This window comes from Coloeus monedula (assembly GCF_965178545.1).
Source record: "Coloeus monedula genome assembly, chromosome: 4".
NCBI classification, from domain to species: domain Eukaryota; kingdom Metazoa; phylum Chordata; class Aves; order Passeriformes; family Corvidae; genus Coloeus; species Coloeus monedula.
Window position 1 is genome coordinate 14,337,034 of NC_138784.1, and position 20,663 is coordinate 14,357,696.

The 20,663-nt window shown below is 42.7% G+C and overlaps 1 protein-coding gene across 1 annotated transcript; it reads right to left on the reverse strand.

The window, feature by feature from the left end:
- Positions 1–366: 366 nt before the first annotated feature.
- Positions 367–3,484, reverse strand: TMEM52B (transmembrane protein 52B; the record flags this gene model as incomplete). The annotated part of the gene is made up of 5 exons (XM_082281063.1): positions 367–617; positions 1,012–1,178; positions 2,070–2,108; positions 2,800–2,843; positions 3,437–3,484. 5 exons carry the CDS (start codon positions 3,482–3,484, stop codon positions 367–369), a joined length of 549 nt encoding a protein of 182 aa, XP_082137189.1.
- Between the last annotated feature and the right edge of the window lie 17,179 nt (positions 3,485–20,663).

Below are 20,663 nucleotides of genomic sequence, written 5' to 3' on the forward strand. Positions count from 1 at the left end.
CATCCTGAGGAAACTTAGGCTTAAGGCAAGAGGAATGAGACTGCATCTGCAGTCACCCTGTAGATCACTAACCTACAAAATGGCTCAGCACCTTGATCCTGCTGCCTGCTTATTTCTGCAAAGTGTGATTCTAGTGTTGTGTGAATGTAATAAATGGGCTTGGAGAATGCAAATTATCTCAAGGAGGTGTCAGAGCCATTAGACTCTTCTAGATCTGAAAATATTTGGAATTTCAGTTACTTTCCCCCCCCCCCTCTTTTCTCAATTGACTAAGGAAGTTAATCTGAAAGTCTTAAAACCCTGCCCAGCTGAATTACTCTCTGCATGTAACTATCCTGTACTGTTTGCTGTTAGTAAAACCAGACATTAGTGTCCTGGCAGGGCTGGCTGGGCATCCTTGCCCTCGGCAGATGCCTGCGGCTTTTCCTCCGGCACCGGATCCAGGTCTGGCACCTTCTGCCCTGCCTTGGCGACTGTGAACCTGCTCATGTGCAGAGCTTCTTCATACACTGGAGGGGTGTCTGATGTGGACAGGGGAGGTGTTCCCTGGGCAGTGTTGTGGGAGTGTGCCACTGCTAATATCCTCCTGGCAGCAGGTCCAAACACCGAGTGGAGAGCTGGAAGAGAGGAGACCAAAGCTGTTTGCCTCATCCTGAAAGTATCATGTGATTAGAGGATATCCACAGGGTTTTCTTTTCCCACAGCCAGGATGATTTCCTTTTCCTGCCCCTTCAGTCTTCCCTAAAAGGAGTGGATGTGAAATCCTGCTAGCAACATCCCACAATTACACTCTCCTGAAATGCCACTGAAACCTGTAGCTGCCCTTATTCCACCCAAACATGTCTCACAGCTGAGCACCTTATTTTGTAGCATGTACAGAGGTCGCTTTCCCTCCATCCTGCCATGAACTTCCCTCTGTCAGCCTTGGGGTGTCACCAGCTGGGCTTTACAGTGCAGCCCCCACACTTCACAGGCTGTTGAAGTCCCCAGGATCTGGCAAGGCCAACTCACAAGTGATGGTGCTCTGGAGGGTGCTGTCGTGGTCGAACGCAATGACGGTGACCTCGTAGGGCTGGGGGCCTGACTCGTCCCCTGTCTGATGGCAGTGGAAGCAGCACCTCACGCAGACAGAGACCAGGCCACACAGGAGCAGGAGCCCCCCGATCACCAGCACCAGCCTGGAGCAGGAGGGGACACAGGACAGAAAGATTTTGTTTGTAGGACACCTCTTAATGTCTCTGACTGCTTACAGCATGGTTAACCTCAAAACTAGACAAAGTCACCTGGGGCCTTGCCCAGCTGAGTTTGGACAGTCTCCAGGGATGCAGATCCCTTGTCCACTCCAGGCACCTCTTCAAGTGCTGCACCATCCTCAGGGGAAGCATTTTTTCTCATGTCTAATCAGAATTTTCCTGTCTGGAGCTTGGTCACCCACCTTATGTGCTTCTACTGAGCACCTCTGAGAAGTCTCTGTCTTTATGCTCTCTCAAGATCCCCCTTAGGTAGTAGAAAACTATAATTACCTTGTCCCCTTAGCTTCCTCCAGTCTCAAGAAACCTGGTTCTTTTTATTGGCTCTCCAGGGGACTGGCTTCAGGTCCTCAACATCTATTTTGTACTAGGGGACCAAAACTAGATATTCCAGACATCTTGTCATGAGTGATGAGCAGAGAGGAAAAATTGGATCTCGCAATCTTCTAGCATACCCTTATTAATTCAGCCTTCTAGATGTTCAACAGCTACCATCCATTCTGATCTCATCCTGGTGGGAATGATTAAGAAATCAGACAGAACTTACTTTAAAAATCAGTCTTTTCAAAGGCATATTGTGCCATGAATGCTTTATTAATATTGTTCATATGACTAAATATGTGGAATAAAAAAGGAGGCTGGTAGGTCAGCTTTTGTTGATGAGACAGCTGAGGGGTTGCCTTGCTCTTGTAGAGCTTTACAGAATTCCAGGGAAAAGGAGGGGGTGGTATCACTCTTGAGCAAGTCACATTTAATCCCACCCTTTGGTACTGGAATTGTCTAGAGATGCAGATATTTAGAATAAATATGTTATCTTACCAGATATACCACAAACGGTCCCATTCTGTACCTGAACAGCTGAAGAGAAGAGGGTACAAGAAATAGTTATCCACAGAATACCAAATAAATGGGAAGATCCCTGTGGTACCCTCCTGCATCTCCCCTCATGCTCCTCACTTATTGTGCAGATTCCAAACGGCACAATGATGAGAAACTCGTTGTGCTTTGTGGAGGACACAGTTGTCCAACCTCATCAATATCCCTGTTAGGTGAATTTCCCTTCTGTTGGCTTTATCTCTTTATTGTTTTCCTGATATTTATTCTTGCCCAATTCCAAGTGCAAATGTTAGAGGTCTGTGTTCATGTTTGTTTTTTTCTTTTTTGTCAGTGTACCATTTCAGTTATTCTTACAAATGACATCACTGATAGTAATATTCACCAAAGCAGTATATTTCAAACCATTTATTCAAGGAAATTTTGTTTCTAAATTCATAATACCAATTAATTGAAATTACACCAGAAAGCTCTTAACTATTGCAGTAATGCAAATAGGCAGCAGGAGCAGTACCACATGATCAGTATGTTGATCAATAAAAATAGTAATTAATACACTTCTCATTCAAAGTAATGCTGATTTTGCATGTGTTGCTAATACAATTAAATAAGCTTTTCTGGAAAATGTCAACCATCAGGTCATAACACCCATGTCCAGTATTGCCTTTGGTGTTCATTGTCTCTCAAAAGAAGAACAAGACTGGCAAATACTTACAGTTCAGGGTTGAGGCAGCCTTCCTCACCTCTCACCTGGGGGAACTAGAAGGGGAAAACCAGAAAACACACAGCTAGAGTGAATTGAATCTTTGTCATATGCATCTTTTTTATCTTTTATATTATGAGTCTGGATCTCCTATGGTAAAGACTTGCTGTTATCTATCTCCCATTTTTTTCATCATATATTCTGCTGTAGATTTGAAGTTACTCGCCTACCAACAGCATTGTTTCATATATTAACTCCCTGTAGTCACCAAAATCCTGTTTAGTACTGTTCTTACCTTCATCCTCACCACAACTTTCCCTTTCTCCACCATGAGCCATTTAGATACTTCTCCACTCTCAAATATTAAGAATATTTAAATACCCTGCTTCACATTATACTCTCTCTGGCTTGAAAACTGCTCTGTCCCTCCAGCACTCCTACCCTTGTCATTCCTTTTCTTTGGGTACCCTGATGTCTGAGTTACCATCCCTGGAATACCGGCATATATTATCTTGTCCATGTGTGCCTTTTATGTGGCCAGTTCTTTCTAATATCAGGGAAATTATTATTGCTAATGGCCCTCCATCTTTCCAAGGTAACTCCATATCTGAGCAGAGACCCATAAAGAGCAATGTCAAAGATGACTTACCCATAAGAAACTCCCTACAACAAAGCAGAGCATGTCAGAGTTATGCATCCCTGTTAGGTGGTTCTGTGGCCTCTTGGTGTCCCAAACTGCTCGGAGTCTTCTTGTCCTTTCTATTTTCAGTTCATCCTCACCAGTCCAGTGGCCAGGAGAAGGAGCAGCTTCTATGCTGTATGTTGAATCCAATCTCTTCCTCCTACTCTACCTCTTTCTGCCCTTCAGGTTTTTGCTTTTCCTCTTCCCCTTTTTGTCACTGGCAATTCCTGATTGTTTCTGCCTGTCTCTTTTTGTTATTCTATTGGCCTGGTTCTCTTCCCCTTTTGAAGGGATTTCTAAAGCCTTCCAGTCAGATCAGGAGAACAGCAGTGGCTACAGGTTCTTACTTTAGATGTTTAACTAGTTCAGTGAAGGGCATCATGAGATCTCTGCAGGCCTGACCCTTCCCTTCTGTGAGCAGAAAGGATCTCAGAGTTTGTTCATTCCCAATTATTTCTCTCCCCGCCTCTACCCTGAGGGGAGTGGGTTGAAGGTCGTGTTACTGACCTGTTTAAATGGAGTTCAGATTCCTCTCCATCCTCCAGTACCTTTTCTGCCCCTGCACTCACATTGTCCTACCTCTGACGATCCAATCTACTGACTTAGAAGTGAAAGATTTTGCCATGTAATAACTATATCCAGCATTTTATATATATATATATGTATATATGTGCAGGTATATGTGTGTATGTAGATATAAATGTATATACATATGCAGCATATATGTATGCATATATATATATGTGTATATATATATACTCATATGCAGCAACTCTTGTACCTCCTGTTTTAAGGCTCTGCCATTATCCCTCTTACCTGGCTGATGCCTTAGGTTTTAACTTTTATGGCTTTCAAATTCTGTACTGCCTGGTGTGTAACTCTGAAGTTTCTTGTAGCCTGTTAACTTCTGCTCTCTCGTGCTAGGTAGACATAACAAAGCCTCTCCAGGCCTGCTCTACAAGGACATCAATACTATCCTAGGCCAAAAAGTATGAACCAAAGAGCTTCTAAAGGAGGAGTAAGCTAAGGGGAATTACATCATTAACTGAAGCTTTAATTGGAGAATTAGCCCTGATATGCAAATGAACCAAACCTATAAAAGTGCGAAGAACTCGTGACCTGTCATCCATCTTGGGGTCCATCTTGGCAGTAGCCTCTGGCCTCCAGGGGGTACCTTTGAAGGCCTTTCAAATAAATTCCTACTTTTATTCCCTTACTCCTGTCCAGTCTCTGTGTCTAGGAGGCCTCTTGAGGCATCGTGGTCATGTCCTGCTATGTCAGTCCTGCAGCTGAGAGTCTGTTCACTCACAGGTCCCACTCCCAAACTTCCTGCATGGCCAGCCAAGTCCCCCGAAATTCCTTGCAGCAGAGAGAATTTGTGTTGATTATCCTGTTCTCCATACTATTAGTCCTACAGCTGGTTATATTCACAGGTGCCATGCAACGACCCATTAATTTTCTCTGTCTTGTAGAATTGCTTCAAATTTCTCTTAGTGCTCATGGCTGTCCAAAGTGTTATTACAGGCATGTAATTGTGTTCTCTTAATCTTTCTCTTTTGAATAGCTGAGACAGAAAAAACTGCTCTGCAGTAATGTGTAACTATTTGTGTTTGGGAACCATCTGGGACTGGTGCATAAATGTTTGTTAAAGGCAGGATAGCAGCTGGTGAGACTTGTTGCCCTTTGTTGCAATCACAGCCCCTTCACATTAAACTGGTGAATCATTAGCCCTGGTGGTGCATTTTAGAGTTGCAGAGCAGAACCAATGGATTCATGAACATAATGTATTCTCCCAAGGCAGGCTAAAACCCGTTTGCCATTCTCTAATTATAAAAGTAGTGGTGAAGTATAAACATGCCTTAGCAGTAGTTCGTTCATCCATCCATCCATCCATCCATCCATCCATCCATCCATCCATCCATCCATCCAACCATCCATCCAAGTCTGCTGGAAGGAGGTTTCTGAGTCCTGATGGACAAATAAGAAAGAAAGAAACATGGCCTACCTGACATTGTATTTACATAGGAATTGACCAATATTCTTTTTGTCTCCTTCTCCTAAATTCTATGGTGTATTATAGAAGTCTTAGAAGGAAAGACCCAGCAGAACTGTAAAATATGTGTGCACGGCTTTTGAAACTGGTGGGATTAAATGTGGAAAAGAAGTACAAATTTACCAATGTTTTTTGGGGCTTTTTATTATCAGTATGATAATTCAATAGATCATCACTTGATTTTAGCTGAAATTCAGTCATATGATAATCTCAAATTCTACAAGGATCCAACTGGAGAAATATCATATAAAGTGACAAAAAATTCCCTAAAGCAAAAGCAGCAGTGTGACATGAAACAGTGACCTCTCCAAAAGCACAATGTAATTAATTCTTACTGAAACTTATTGATTACTTTTCTTCAATTTCTATGGCATTGCTATTAACAATGTGTTTCCAGTGTTACCAAAAATAGGTAAAAATACAAACTCCTTAACACCAGTGTAGCATTAAGAAGCAGGCATTCTTTATTTGGCTGGATGCACAAGGGGATATCCTTTGAAATACTGTGCATGCTGAGTACAGAAAAAGATGCTGAGTACAGTAAAAGCTCCTATTTAGAGGCTTTATTTTACACATATATTCCTTGATTTACCTGGAATGATACATTTGATAATCATTTCCCCAAAATCATTAACATATTTTTCCCTCCTCTCTGCAGATGTGTTTTTCTGTCCTGGGGGTCTCTTTGGTGGTCCCTGGTGGTTGGTGACCCCGAAGTCAAACCTGACTGCCTGGTGAACTGGTAAAAGTTGGCACAACTGGGCTGGTTACTCTCCAGTTCTTCTTCCTACAGAATAAGCATTGTGCAGTTCCATGGGCCAGTGGTTTTTCAAGAATGATCATTGTATTAACTGACCAGGTGCAAACAATTCTTCATCTGGCAACATTCCCTCCTTTAAGGCTTGGGAAGCTTGTCTTCAGCTGTTCCAGGAGGTGGCCTTTTCCTGCTTAGGGGTTTGTTTTTTAAACAAATTGGACATTTCACTGTTACTGATTTGTCTATTTCAGTCGTTCCCACACTAAGTACAGAGTTTTGGAGACTAGATGTCAGGGACTCAATTCCCCCATGGGTTTTGTTGTGTTCTTTTCCCATTACTTTCCTCCTTACGGGAAGTGGAACTATAACCTGTTGTCTGTTTGTTGCCCCCCATCCCTCTAGATTCTTAGTGGCTTTTAATATATTTTCTAAATATTGATCCTCACTGTCAGAATTAGCCTTAAATTCGGATATGTCAATTTTTTTTGGAGTGACACTAACTCTGGGATGCCTTTTTCAGCTACTCCTCGAGCTGCTTTGTCTGCCAGTCGGTTTCCCACTCTAACATTAGTTTGTCCAGATTGATGTGCTTTGCAGTGCATCACTGCCACCTCCTTTGGTTTTTTAACTTCAAAAGTTGTAAAATTTCTTCTTTGTGTTGATTAGACGATCCTTGAGTTGATAGCAGTCCTCTTTCCTTCTGTATGGCTCCATGGGCATGAATCACAACAAATGCATATCTAGGATCAGTCCAAACATTCACTCTTTTGCCCACTGCCAAGTTCAATGCTTGTTTTAGGGCTATTATCTCTGCTTTTTTTGGCTGATGTATTAATTGATAAAGGCTGAGCTTCTAATACCTCAGTGGCAGTCACCACTGCACATCTTGCCATCTATTTCCATCTTTCATGAAACTGCTACCATCTGTAAATAATTCTAAATCAGGAATTCTCTACTGATTTGTCCTGTAAATCATTTCTGCTGGAATACCTGGTCCATGGTTTGGAGACAATCCTGTGACAAGGCTCCCTCATCCACTGCCTTTGGATGGAGGAACACAGCTGGATTCATGGCTGCTGTCGTCTTTAATTCCACATCATCCTGCTCCAAGAGCACTACTTGGTATTTGAGCATCCTGCTGGGGGACAGCCAATGCCCCTCCTTTTGCTCTAATATGGATGTCACCATGTGAGGGACAAAACCAGTGATGTGCTGTCCAGTACTGAGCTTCCTGGCCTCTTGGATCAGTAGAACAGCTGCAGCAATTGCTTGCAAGCATCCTGGCCATCCTCTGCTCACATTATCCAGCACTTTGGAGAAATAGCCCATAGGTCTCCTCCAGGTTCCCAGTTTCTACATCAGGACTCCCAGCTCCCCTCCAGTTATCTGGGCATACAATTTTCCCAATAAATCTCTCCCCAATGAGGGCATTGGACATTCAGGCATATATAGAAACTGATGGGTAGCACAGTTCTTTCCTAATTTAAATTTCATGGGCTGTGAAAAGGACCGAGTTTCACTTTTCCCTGTAGCACCAGTTACATTTACCACATTGTGTACATTTATCACATGTACCAATTTACATGTAACAACTTACAATCTACAGTTTACAATTTACAATTTACCAATTTACAGTTACCACATCCTTACTAAGCTTTCCTTTACACGTATTCAATACAGAGTAATTTGCTCCTGTGCTTACCAAAACTTCCACTTCTTTCCCCAGCCTCAGGGGCTCAGCTGGGGTAGAATCCCCCGTTTCTCTTCAGTCTTCATCTTCTCATATAACAGCCGTGAGGCAGGGTCCAGCTTCCCAGCCTGCAGGTCTTCCCGCTTCCAATGCTCCTTTTCCTTACCAAGTGCGCTCTGGTCTCCCTCTAATCGTTGTCGGGGAAACGATGGGAGCCTCCCGTCTCCCCTTCCCCTTGTTCTGTCTCGCCTTCCTCTTTCCCCTCCCCTGTTGGACAGTCCCTTAGCACCCTCTAGAGTTGCAAGTAGGTTCTCGTGTATCTTGTTTTCCCTTCCAGCCTGTCACATTCCCTTTTCTCTATCCCTGTTGTGATATGCTGTCCAAGCTTCATCTAACAACTTCCCTGAGTCACGCCACTCCAGTCCTTCCATTTTTTGGAGTTTCCTTCTAATATCTGGGCCGACTGCCCTATAAAGATAGTTGTTAACTGTACAGCCTCCTCTGGATTATCAGGGTCCAGATTAGTGTATTTTCACCTTCAATCATTGGATGAAAGTTGCAGTCCTGTCCTTCTTTACCTCGTACAATTTTGACCAGTTCAAGGCTTTCAGTGTAGCATGCTTTACACCAAATAATACCCATCTCTGGTACCTTGTTAAATGATCTCCAGCCCAGGTAAATTAGGGTCCCACCTTGGGTCTGTTGAAGGAAAATTCTGATCTACAGTTCCTTCTAAGTCTCCATGAGCATGTGCCCCCTCCACTTGCATCTGCCCACAGTCTACACCATCTGTTTTTCTGTACTAACCAATGATGTTAACTAGTATATCATGACTTGTATATCATTCCAGTCAGGGTCCTGAGTCCTAGTTATGGTTCCTGGTGTAATTCCAGATGTTTGAGATAGCCCTGGTTTAGTAGTCACAGAATCACAGGATCATTTAGGTTGGAAAAGGCCTCTGAGACCATCCAGTCCAACCTGTCACTGATCACCACCTTGTCAACCAGACCATGGCAATAAGTGCCATGTCCAGTCTTTCTTTAAACACCTCCTGGGACTGTGACTCCGCCATCTCCCTGGACAGTTCATTCCACTTTGACTTCACCAAATTATTTTTAGGTTTTTCCATGTGTCAGGGTAAGGGAAGTCCCTTGCTTTCTGTCTTCTTTCCCTTTCTCTACTGCTTTAGCTTGAACTTTTTAATAACATTGTCCCCCAGCCAACTTTGCAGACAAATAGTATATGAAATTATTCTGTGGAGTGAGACCAGAACGGCTTTGGCAAACCCTGTTTGTAAATGTTCCTCCTAAAAGCTGCAGAAAACACAGTCTGTTGAAGAAATGAAGCTTTTTCCTTCAGTGACTGATACTGAAGCAATGCCACATGTTGTGCCAATTCCCTTGATTCAGCCACACAACACAAAGGAAAGCAAGTACTAGAGTTGCCTGGCATAGTCCCAAAAAAGCAAGACACTAGCTAGTGCAAAATGATGAAAACAAGTGCAGTTTTATTAATGAGCTGAGCTTTAAGCCCTCCAGCCAATTTGAAATGACTGCATATGCCAGTGTCCAAGAATCCTGAAAAGTCAGAGCACAGGATCATACAAATTCACTGCTAGCTCATCTATGAAGGCCATCACAAGGGGAAATATATGCTATACATATCCAGGCTCATGTTACAGACTTCAGTGGTGTCACTCCTGTGCTTTCTATTGCAATTCAGACTTTCTTACACTTCAAGGAGGGCCACACACCTAATGAAATGAAGAAATAAAGATGCAGGGGAAAAGCTACAGGACACGGTCGATTCACTTTCTCCATGAGCCTGGGAAATGATGCTGATGTTGCTTTTCCTGGGAGCACAGAAAGAAACTCTGACCTGAAAATAAATAGTCCAATGGGTGCATCAGCTAGTTATTTATGATTGAACTGTATGTGTGAGATTGCAACTGGTAAAAGCACAGTTTATTTCTCTGTTGATACAAGGACCATGCTTTCGTAACTGTAGAGCACCCACAGGTCAGCATGGCCCCCCTTGACTTGTGATCCCTTGTTCTGTCTCTCAATAAACTTAATGCCTCTGCAGTCTACCCCTATTTATGACACAGGGTTTTACTTCATTCTGTTTGTACAAGGAGTACAGCACAAAAAGTAAAGGGCCTCCTGAAGGAAAGGAATTGATTGAAAATGTGCTATCTTTCCTATCTGGGTTGTGATGTGGTTGTTTCATGCAGAGTGGTCAAGGTCCCCTTTGCTGATAGCAGGAAGCTGACCTCGCTTCTTCAGAGAAACTGCTCCCAGAGATTTCTCAGCACAGAGGAAAATGAGCAACTTTCTAGTCTGAGGTGACTACCCTGTCTGGAACTTCTGTAACATCTAAAACCAGACTCCAGAGTTTCCCATGATTTCATATGGATGCAGATTTGAATTTATCCCTCCCACCTCTGCAGGAGAAGAGCAGGAGGTGGAGAGCTAGCATCCTATGTGACCTCATAGGGGGAGGGCTCGGAGCTTTTAGCAAATAATAGCTGAGACTCTTGGACAGCACAAACTGCAGACTTTCCCTTTATATTTACACCTATAGATTGAAATAATTTGTCTCCTAGGCTACACAAGTAGTCCCATCCCTTCTGGGAACAAGGATGTGCAACAAGTCTGATGTCCTGAAAATCTGTGTATACAAATATGTTGCCAGATGGGGAATCAGAGACTATGGAGTACAGGACTCACCTGTCTTTAGGATGAGAGGTATGCCCTGTTTTACTAAACATGTGGAGCAGATGGACTGGGGAATGCTCAGAACCCCATCCAGCCTGGCCGTGGACACTTCCAGGGATGAGGCAGCCACAGCTGCTCTGGGCAACCTGTGCCAGGGCCTCACCACTCTTCAAACGGAATAATTTCTTCCCAGTATCTAATCTAAACCTAGTCCTTATCTGAACTGTTCCCCAAGTTTCCATTCTGGTCAGCAAAGAGAAATTAGCATTTCTAGGGCTCAATTTATCTCAGTCTGTTGTCGATTTCTAAATTAAGTGAGCTGCGTCCTTAAATTCCTTTGTCTTTCCTGGGCAAAGTCAGCTGAGAGTGACCACGCTGGATGTCCTCTGTACACACCTTGTAAGCTGCTCCCAGTTATCTCAGAGGGAGCTTTAGTGTCCCCTTGGTGGACACTAAAGTTGGGCGAGATGAACCTCAGTGTGTCTGGCTGCTTGTTCCTGTTTTCAGAAGTGTTTGCAAACTGCCTTGTTTGCTTTTCATTAATGCTTTGGCTTCTTCTCAACTTGGGCTGGCTATAGCTAAAAATTATATTTATTTGTATTAAATGATATTATTTATATTTAGGAAACTGATTTATGTCAAATACATGCATCCTGTCCTGCACATTGAAAAAATTTGCAAGAGAGCAAAGGACAAAATTATCCTTTGGGTTACTGAAGGCTGATCTCTGTAAAGCGTTAGAAATACTACAAGCACTTATACGAAAATTTCAGGCCACTTCTTGTTTCCTTTTTCTTCTCTTCACTTGATTATTTTGTTAGGGTTTTATTCTGTGTCTTACCAGATCAATACTACCTCTAGTTAAAATATGCACAGCCTTCTAAAAGTAGGAGTAGGAGAAAGGGAAGAGAGCTAGGACTGCAAAGCTCTCACCTTGGTATTATGGAAATAAACATCCTCCCAAATTAACTCCCCAAATTCCACTTTGTCTGTGAAAAGACATAACAAGGTGCCATGAGCAATTGCTTTGAAGTGAGTAACACCTGATCCTTCTGACTTTAGATCTTTTGACAGAGAACTTCTGTGCCGATATCCCCACGTCACCTCTGCTGTGCAAACAGGGGAAAGGCCACAGGCACTCAGCTTCTGCTGAGTCAAGGACTGAACCTGAGAGCCCTGAACATGAGTCCAGTATAAAATCCACAGCCTGCAAAATGCTTCAGGCTCACACAGGAGAGAATCTGAATTGATTCTTTAAAAGCTGAGTGGTTTTCCTGCTGAAATGTTTGTCGCTGCAGGAGAAGGATAGATGTGAAATAGAAATTCCCTCAGCTTCTCTGACACTCACTGGATGCCTCAAAGCGCAATCTGCTGTGTGGGCAGCCAGGGAATATTTCTAAGGGGTAAAGCAGATATCTCAGAAAATCAATAAGCTTTAGTGTAGGGAGTAACCATGGCAAACAAAGTGTTTGCAAAGGCTCAGCCTTCAGGATTTCTCCGGATGGGCTCAAGTGGGGGAAAACTGATTGTCAGTCACACCTAATCCCCTTAGCTGAGCTCCTGCGTTCTGAGAAGCACTTCTCAGAGACAGGTACCTCGGGAAACTATGATGCCATGCAGAGTGTTGGGCAGTCAGCAGCCTGTTTTATGCATGTTTATGCCTTTGGATGCCAGACTGAATAATTCAGCTGGCCTGGTGCTCATTTGGCTCATTGCTAATCAATGACATCAATCAATGCCATCAGCCCAATGCAAGTTAGTTCAGAAGGAAGCTTTGCACAAGACAGGGCTGAAATTAGACATTCAGGTAGAAATAATTCAAGATAATTGATGACTAAAATGTATGTTTTGTCACTGATCTGTCAGACAGCTGTCACAGTTACTCTGATGCCTGGCTGGTCATCTCTTGGTGCCTGATGTCAATGAAAAGGAGATTTATCCTTTTTCTGGAGGCAGAGATAGGCCTGCCCTGGATGGATGAAGGGAGACCACTATTCAGATTATGTGGGAAGAGAATTAAGCTCATTTGGACTGAGCACTTAAAGGACTGGTCAGCCTGAGTCAGTGCATTATAGGGTCTCCAAATGGTCTCCAAATAAAGGAGCAACAGATATATATTTCTGTTGGACCAAATGAACACGTGAGGGCCTTTGTTTCATTTCAATAGGCTTTGGAAGATGCCTCTGCTTTGGAAATCTGCCTACTACAGTTCATCAGTCAGCTTTTTAAAAAGCTTTTATTGCATTTCAGAAAAGCAAGAAATCAAATGGAGCCCTCTGAAAACAAAACAAACAAACAAAAATTAATAGCAAATCAGCCCTCTAGAGCAAGGAATCTGGATTGCTGAGTCTGATCTCACTGTCGTGCCTTTGCTCTACTATGGGAGAAGTATTAAGTCAGATATTTGCATTTTTGCTTTTCAATATTTAACTTTGTTTTTTCCTTCTTTTTCAGATAAACCCAGTTACCCAATACTAGGAAAAACATTTTTCTCTTAGTCCCCTGTAAATTCCAGCTCAGGAAATTATCCTAAGCTTACACTGATGTGTGATGTTTCACTTTTAAGGATACCAAAGGCATTCATAGCTGTCAAATCTAATGCAAGTCAAGTGATTGTTCTAGCTAGCAGCTGCAGCATCCTCCAGAAGATAATACAGGACTTAGGCTCTGTATGAGACACAGGTCCTAAAAGCATCTTGTTCTTTTCAAGCACAAAATCATCCTGCCTATGACCCTGTATTACAGGGCACCATCATTTATAATATCAGTGTATCATAAAGAGACAATTTAAAGATCAATTCTAAGTGTTTGCAATCCTTCATTCTCTTAAGTTTGCTTGCATATTAATGTCTTGTAGAGTAAAGCCTAAAAATGGGGTCATTTGAATTAGGGTTTTTTCTTGGTTGAAAAATGAAACAAAGCACTTGTCAATGTTTCTCATTCTCCAGAATTTTAATAATGATCCCCAAATGTAAGACACAATTTTCTCATTTGCTGCAGAGCTAACCCTACACATCTAGGGCAGTATTAAGGCAGTGACACACAAAAAGACTGAAGCTGTCTGGATCCATCTGTGCAAAATGCCCCCAGTGCATATGTGCAGGAAGACTTTTTAGGGTTGTTTCAGTAATGCTGTTTTTCATATGATTTGAATAGTCCAAAGGGCTATGTTGTTTTATCAAATCTAAATTGCACTTGGGTAACACTGAAGTGATAGGTAGAAACCAGATAAAGGAAGCCACAAGCTGCTTCTGTCAGTATTGTTTGAGAGGGTCATAAATGCTGTCGGGTTCAGACACCTTCAATTATGTAAATCTTGAAGTATGTTTTAAATAATAAAATTGGTACTGGTGTACTTTTATTAGCAAATGATTCAGGAAGAGAAGAGCTGGGGATCATGAGGACTGCAGCTAACCAGAAAGAGGGGGAGAAGAGCAGAGGTGTGGCTGAGGTTGGTGTGGACAGGAGAGTGACAGGGGAAGGCTGCTGGTGGATCTGAAAGGGAGATTCTGCGTGTGCTGGTGGGGAGGGTCTCAGGTGTAAGAAAGGCAGGGGAAGCATCTCTCCAAGGCAGGGGCATGGCTTAACCAGCCTTCTCCATTTCTCTGCTGATCAGGAATCTGGAGGTCTCCTGGCTAGAAAGAGGATGGGCTGATCCACTTTCACTGCCCACAGCACACGAGCTGCTCTCTGCAGAAACCCACAGCCTGCGTGTGCTGTGGATGTTTGGGGAGATCTCACTGACTCTGGACCTGCTCATTTATAAAGAGACAAAGGGACTTAGCCTTGGGGTCTTGGACACCTTTCCAAGAGCTTCAGACAAGTTATAATTGTCTAGTACATCTCTGGGTCTTGCACCTCTCGTTCCCTCTCTCACATGAGAAGGAGCACAAGGACTTTCAGAGGTGATGAGTGAAGGCACACAGCAGGAGAGATGTAGCAGCTATAAAGTGCCTGATTTTACATCCTCTAACAACCCTCTGGCTCTGGTCTGCCTCTACAGCAGCAAGAAGTGTCAGTCAGAGGGAGAACTTCACTTTCTCAGCTTCAGAAGACAAACACATGTTTATGAATTTTAAATTGACCTTCTTATTCATATTATTAGGTATTTCTGTTGTTATCTAAAACCAGGATAATCTCATTCCAGAGCTTGAAATGGAGAGATTAGGAACTGCGTTCAAGCCCTAATGTTTGCCACAGCTGATTTTATACATTTATTAAAGAATGAATGTCTATTATGCTATTTGTTGCTGGTCAGAAGAAATATGCCTTTATAATAGAACCGGTTTCTGTTCACTGTAAATATTATAAATATAACTTAGGGGCTATTTATAAATTAATTCAAACCAATCAAAGTGTTATCTACTCACTTTAAGCCAAACAGTGGCAAAATGCCCAGCACAAAAGGTACACCTCTACATTTATGTCTCAAAAATCAATAAGCATTCTTTTTGCATTAAGGTGCTGATACTGGCTGGCTGCACCATTTTTCTGCTGCACTTCTCTTTCATGTTCTATCAAAAAAGCAACCAAAGAAATGGAAAAGTAGCTTGGAGATTTGAAGCCATCTTCATCAGCTGAGAGTGATGTAGCCACTGCTTGTTGTGCTGCCAGATAATGAGGGCAGACCTGTGTAGCCAAATCTTTCTTGTCATCCAGACAAATCACTTTACAAGCTTAAATAAAAGAAATAGACCTAATAACTCTGTAAGATGTTTGCACAAATCATAAATATTTACCTGTCCATCTCTCTGATTTTAAGAATAAAAGACAATCCAGATTATATTTACATATATTGCTTTTAATATATTCATATATTCATTTCCACATTCTAAAGTCGTCTTTCGTATATGTGTGTGAATTCTTCATACACATTTAAAGAAGTCTTGCACATAATTATTTCATTTTATATTCAGCCATCAACAATTGTTGCAAAGTGACATTATTGCAGCTGGTAACATTTAATATCTTTATTTCTAGCCTAAAAGTCACCTATTTTCCCATCAGTCAGACCTAGTAATGAAAAATCCTGGCATCCATGCATAAACATGCTGTTCCAAACAAAGCCAATATTATTTCTGATTTTTTAAGGACAAAACACAGGGCTTAGCCTAGAGTTACATTCATGTAAGAAAGGAACAAATATTTTTTGATGAGTTATAAGGGTTTGAGGGAAAATGGTGGATACACTTGAAACCATGAAGATATATGAGGCTGTATTTTGATATTCATACTTGCTGTCTGTATTTAATTTAATTTAATTTAATTTCACTTCATTTGATTTCATTTATTTTATGGATAATTTTAGGAATTTGACTGCAATCCAAAATGTAGAAATAAACTGCATGTCCTTTCTCTTCCATTAGCTTTTCTTTTTATTCCTCAGACAGCTCCATTTTCTTCTCTTTGTATAATAATGATAACAGAATGGTGCAAGTATAAGAAATAATGATCTGAAAATGCAGGAAACTGAGAGCAATTTTGTGAAAAGCAGCTGGAATTCCAGATTTGTAAATGGTGGCATTAATTTGCTCAATTTTGCATTTAACCTGTTGGCCTTCAGAAGCATTTTCTTTTCTTCAGAGAAAAATAAAATAACTCATGACATTGTTACTAAGATGACAGAAGGAGAGAATTTCGAAAAATTCTGTTGATTAAAGTGCATCTGAAGAAATTATGCACTCAGGCAGGTAATTGAGGTGTTTCTGTTGTGAATGGAAGTTTCTGGAGCTGGCTGGCTGTGTGGAAGCCAGTGAGTTAACAAGCAGAATAATAAAAATAAGAACTCACAGATAACCCCATATTACACCTTAATTACATAATTTATTATGGCAAGATAAGAAAAAGAGAGACAGACAATGTGAAATATTAATCCTGGGGACTTGGATGACATCTAGGAGGTCTTAATATGGATCCATGAATTTAAGGATTGATGTGGATGTTGGCCCAGCAGTCTTTAAAGGTTTTTAGCTTTGCTAATCTGGATTGGATCCTGATTTCTCAATCATGTAAATAAGGATCATTATTTCAGCTAAGTTACATTGTGGTTTTTGTGATGTGGTTGCATATAATACATTACTCCTTAAGTACATTCTAAAAGTTACAAAGGTGTTGGAGGCCTTACCCAAGGCTTTTAGGGCTGAAAGGGATCTTTCATTAGTGGGGATGGGGAAGACACCTCCACTCTGCATCAGTGAACTTTGGGGATTTGCTGGTATACTCTGCAGAAAAAAAAGTAATTGCTAATGAAAACAAAAACTGACCTAGGTAGAACCATGGTTGGATTTGGGGTGGCTGTTCTTTTATTGCTTATTTACGTGGAAATTTTGTACTTAACACCCTCTCAGAAAGATCTGGCAGTGGCAGTTATCCCACCAATGTTTTAACTTCATTTATTTTACTGAAGTTGGTGCTGATCTCTGCTCTGTGTGACCAGGGACAGGACCTGAGGGAATGGCTGGAGCTGTGCCAGGGGAGGGGTTAGGTTGGCTTTTAGGAAGTTTTCTTCCCCCAGAGGGTGCTGGGGCTGTGCACTGAACAGGCTCCCCAGGGAATGGTCACAGCCCCAAGGCTGCCAGAGCTCCAGGAGTGTTTGGACAATGCTCTCAGACACAGGGTGGGATTGTTGGGGTGTCTCTTTTGAGGGAAAAAGTTGCAGTAACTTGAACGCACAAAAGAGCTACTGGAATTGGTGTTTGCATGAATGTATATATTCTATAAATATAGATTTATAAATGGGAGCAGTATCTAATAACCAGAGAGAAGGGGTTGATTGGTTTGACTCAATGTTCCTTCCCAATTTCAGACATCTGATAGAGAAAAAGGGCTGTTAAACCTGCAGATTACAACCATGATCACGTCAGCTCAGAGAGGAGATGACCTGGCCTAAAATCAGCCTGGTTTCTAGATTCATGGAAAGGACCATTCATCACCAAGTCCAACCTTCAACCCAGCACCACCACCATGTTTGTCACTAAACCATGTCTTGTAGTGCCACATCCATGTGTTTTTTGAGCACTCCAGGGATGCTGACTCCACCACCTCCTTGGGCAGCCTATTCTAGTACTTGACAAGCTGTGCCATGAAAAAAATTTCCTATTATCTAATCTAAATCACCCCTGCTGCAACTTGAGGCCACTTCCTCTTGTCCTGCCACTTCTTACCTGGGAGAAGAGACTGACCCCCACCTGGCTACAACCTCCTTTCAGGGGGGTTTAGAGAGCACCAAGGTCCCCCCTGAGCCTCCTTTTATCCAGGCTAAAAGAGAAAAGGCTACTCCCTGCTCCTTGTGGGATTTGTGCTTTTCACCAGCTTCATTGTCCTTCTTTGGACATGTTCCAGCCTCTTTGGACACACTCCAGGCAGCAGTTCCCAGGGTAATTCTGTCACAGACAGTGCACAGGCAGACTGTGCCAGTCCTGGTTTGTGTGCTCTGTTAGCCCAGCAGGATCCTGATCACACCTGGGGTCTCTGAGTGCAGCAGGTGTTTAGCCCCTGGAGCTGGGCAGCCAGCTCTCCTCATGGCATTCTGCTGCCCAAACCCACAGACATCCTCCCCCTTTGTCCCTGCTTGGTTCAAGAGTTATGGTGGAAATAAATCCCAAAGAGACTGGGACCCATTGAGTCTCCTGCACTGTATGTTGTAAATCTTGGTTGTAATACTTTCTCTTAGGATGATGGTGTGCATGGAAAATCCAGGTAAGATGAATGATGGATTTTAAGCCATTTTTATTTCAGCACTTCCCAGAAAGGTGTAAAAAACCCCAAGGTGAGGTGATTCATGGTTGTTGCCATTTGGAAAAATCCCTTTCCTACATTAGCAGTGAGACACTGGGTATAACTGACAATGATTATCTCCCAGGAGAGGCATGACTGAAGTGACTTCCCTGTCCTTTTGAATGAAGACTTCCAACATGACTAGATGGAAAATACAGCTGTGTGCAACAGGCTGTTGGCATCTGATCAGGTGCAAGTGGATAAAATTACATGGTGTGTTAGACTTGTGGTGAGACTACAGGGGCTATGGAGCCATTTGTACCTTTTAGTCTAAACCAAAATGATATCTCCAAGGATGGGAAGAGTTATGAGCTGTGCTCCATCCCAGGAAAAGGTCTGGGCAGCTGTAAAACATCTGTTTTGAAAGCTTCCTTTAGAACCACAAAAATCTGGGTTTTTTTAAACTATGTCCAATATTAAGACTAAAATGCTGTGTGGCAGAGAATTCTGATTTGTTCTTCCCTTGTTCTGAGCTACATCCTGACTCTGCCAGAGAGGACAAGTGTGCAGTAGGAATTCTCTTTCCTGTATGAGACATCTGTGCTTAAAGAGCTCATGTAACACAAGAACATATTAAAGAAACCCCAACTCATACCAAGAGAGAAGAAATACAAACTTTGCAGAATATTACCCAGCCACTGAATGACACAAAGGCAAAGAACTGGCACAAAAGTCGTGTTTCACTTATCCAGTCTGAATCTGTGTTTTGACTGCTGTTCCCATCACAAATCACAGAAAGCTGTTACAAATACCAGCCCAATAACTTCCCTTTGGACTTTGGAATTAATTTGTATGTCCAGGAGTGACTAACAGTTTTGGGCAAGATCGAGCTCTACTGGTGCTGGCTGGGAAGGAGTCAGCTTTCTTCCCGGTGCTTCCCAGCTCCTCTCTATCATCTCCTGAATTTCCTGTAGCATTTTACAGCTCATGTCTAATGACTTGGGACTGAGAGACCTCAATGAACCTTGAAATCAGGGATAATCTTAAGACGTAGTTGTGGCCAGCTACATGCTGGATTTAAAGGCAGTGTGTGGACCCACAGGATAGCATTTGCCATCAGACCTTTTTGCTGTGTGCAGTGATGCTCTATATGGTGTAGGTCTCTGAAAAACACACACATCAAAAGGCTTTTTTTTCTGGAATTTTTCTGGTTCCACATGCAATACTTCGGCATATTATTGTATATGTGCTTCAAAATATTACTGTCCAGTTATGCTGACAAATCAAAACAAGCTGAAACCATTCCAAGCCACCAATGAAGCTCCTAGCTCCACTTGAAGTGCTTGTGCACCAGCAATAACAGGGTGACTCATTAGTTTTTGTAATTAATTTCTATGCCAATAAGCCAATAAAGATAAGCAGAAAATAAATCAGGCCTCTGTGGCCTGTCCTCTCTCCCTGGATTCCCAGGAATGCCCCTAGGCCACTCCACCCTGACAAAAAAGGGAGAAGGCTTACCTGGCTGAGCCCACCTGCATGCACACAGCATCATCTTTTTTTGGACCAGTGGAAGTTAAAATCCTCATTTGATTTTCTTTTCTGCCCACTTGTCCCCCTGCCATCCCTTCATGTCCTCATTCCGTGTGTGTTTATGGCCGGAGGTGTTGTCATGTGCAGCTGCAGGGCAGGAGAGATAGAGGTGACCTGAGCGGTGGCACTGGCCTGCCACCGGTGCCAGGGCAGCTCCCTGCTGGCAGCAGTGGCACTGCTCTGATTAGCTCTATCAGCCGTGTGTGTGGCACAAAACATCCTCGGGCAATGACTTGTGCTAAGAGGGATGGAGGAAGATCAGGGAACTTCGTAATCTGCCGTGCCATAAACACAACATGACTCTGCACAGAGGGCTGGCTTCCTTTGGAGCGTTACCTAAACGCAGACGGAGCTGCCTCACACAGCAGCGCCTGTGGAGTCAGAGACTTCTGAACTCAGAGTTGACAACTCATGGCTCTTGATTAGTGCTGACCTACAGGTTAATGAAGGGAGGCTTCTCTGAAAGCACTCTGACACTGCAGGGAAGCCCTGCCAGGAAGAGAACTGCTGTTGGAAGTGTGCAGGGATCCAGTACAGCCCGTTCCAGTAAAGCAGCCTTGGCTAAGTCACACTCCCTGATAGCTGGGACCAGCTCAGAGTACACAGAGAGAGAGTTACAGGAGTCTTGATGTGTTGGGCAGCCCTACACCCATCCTGCAACTGAGTTTCTT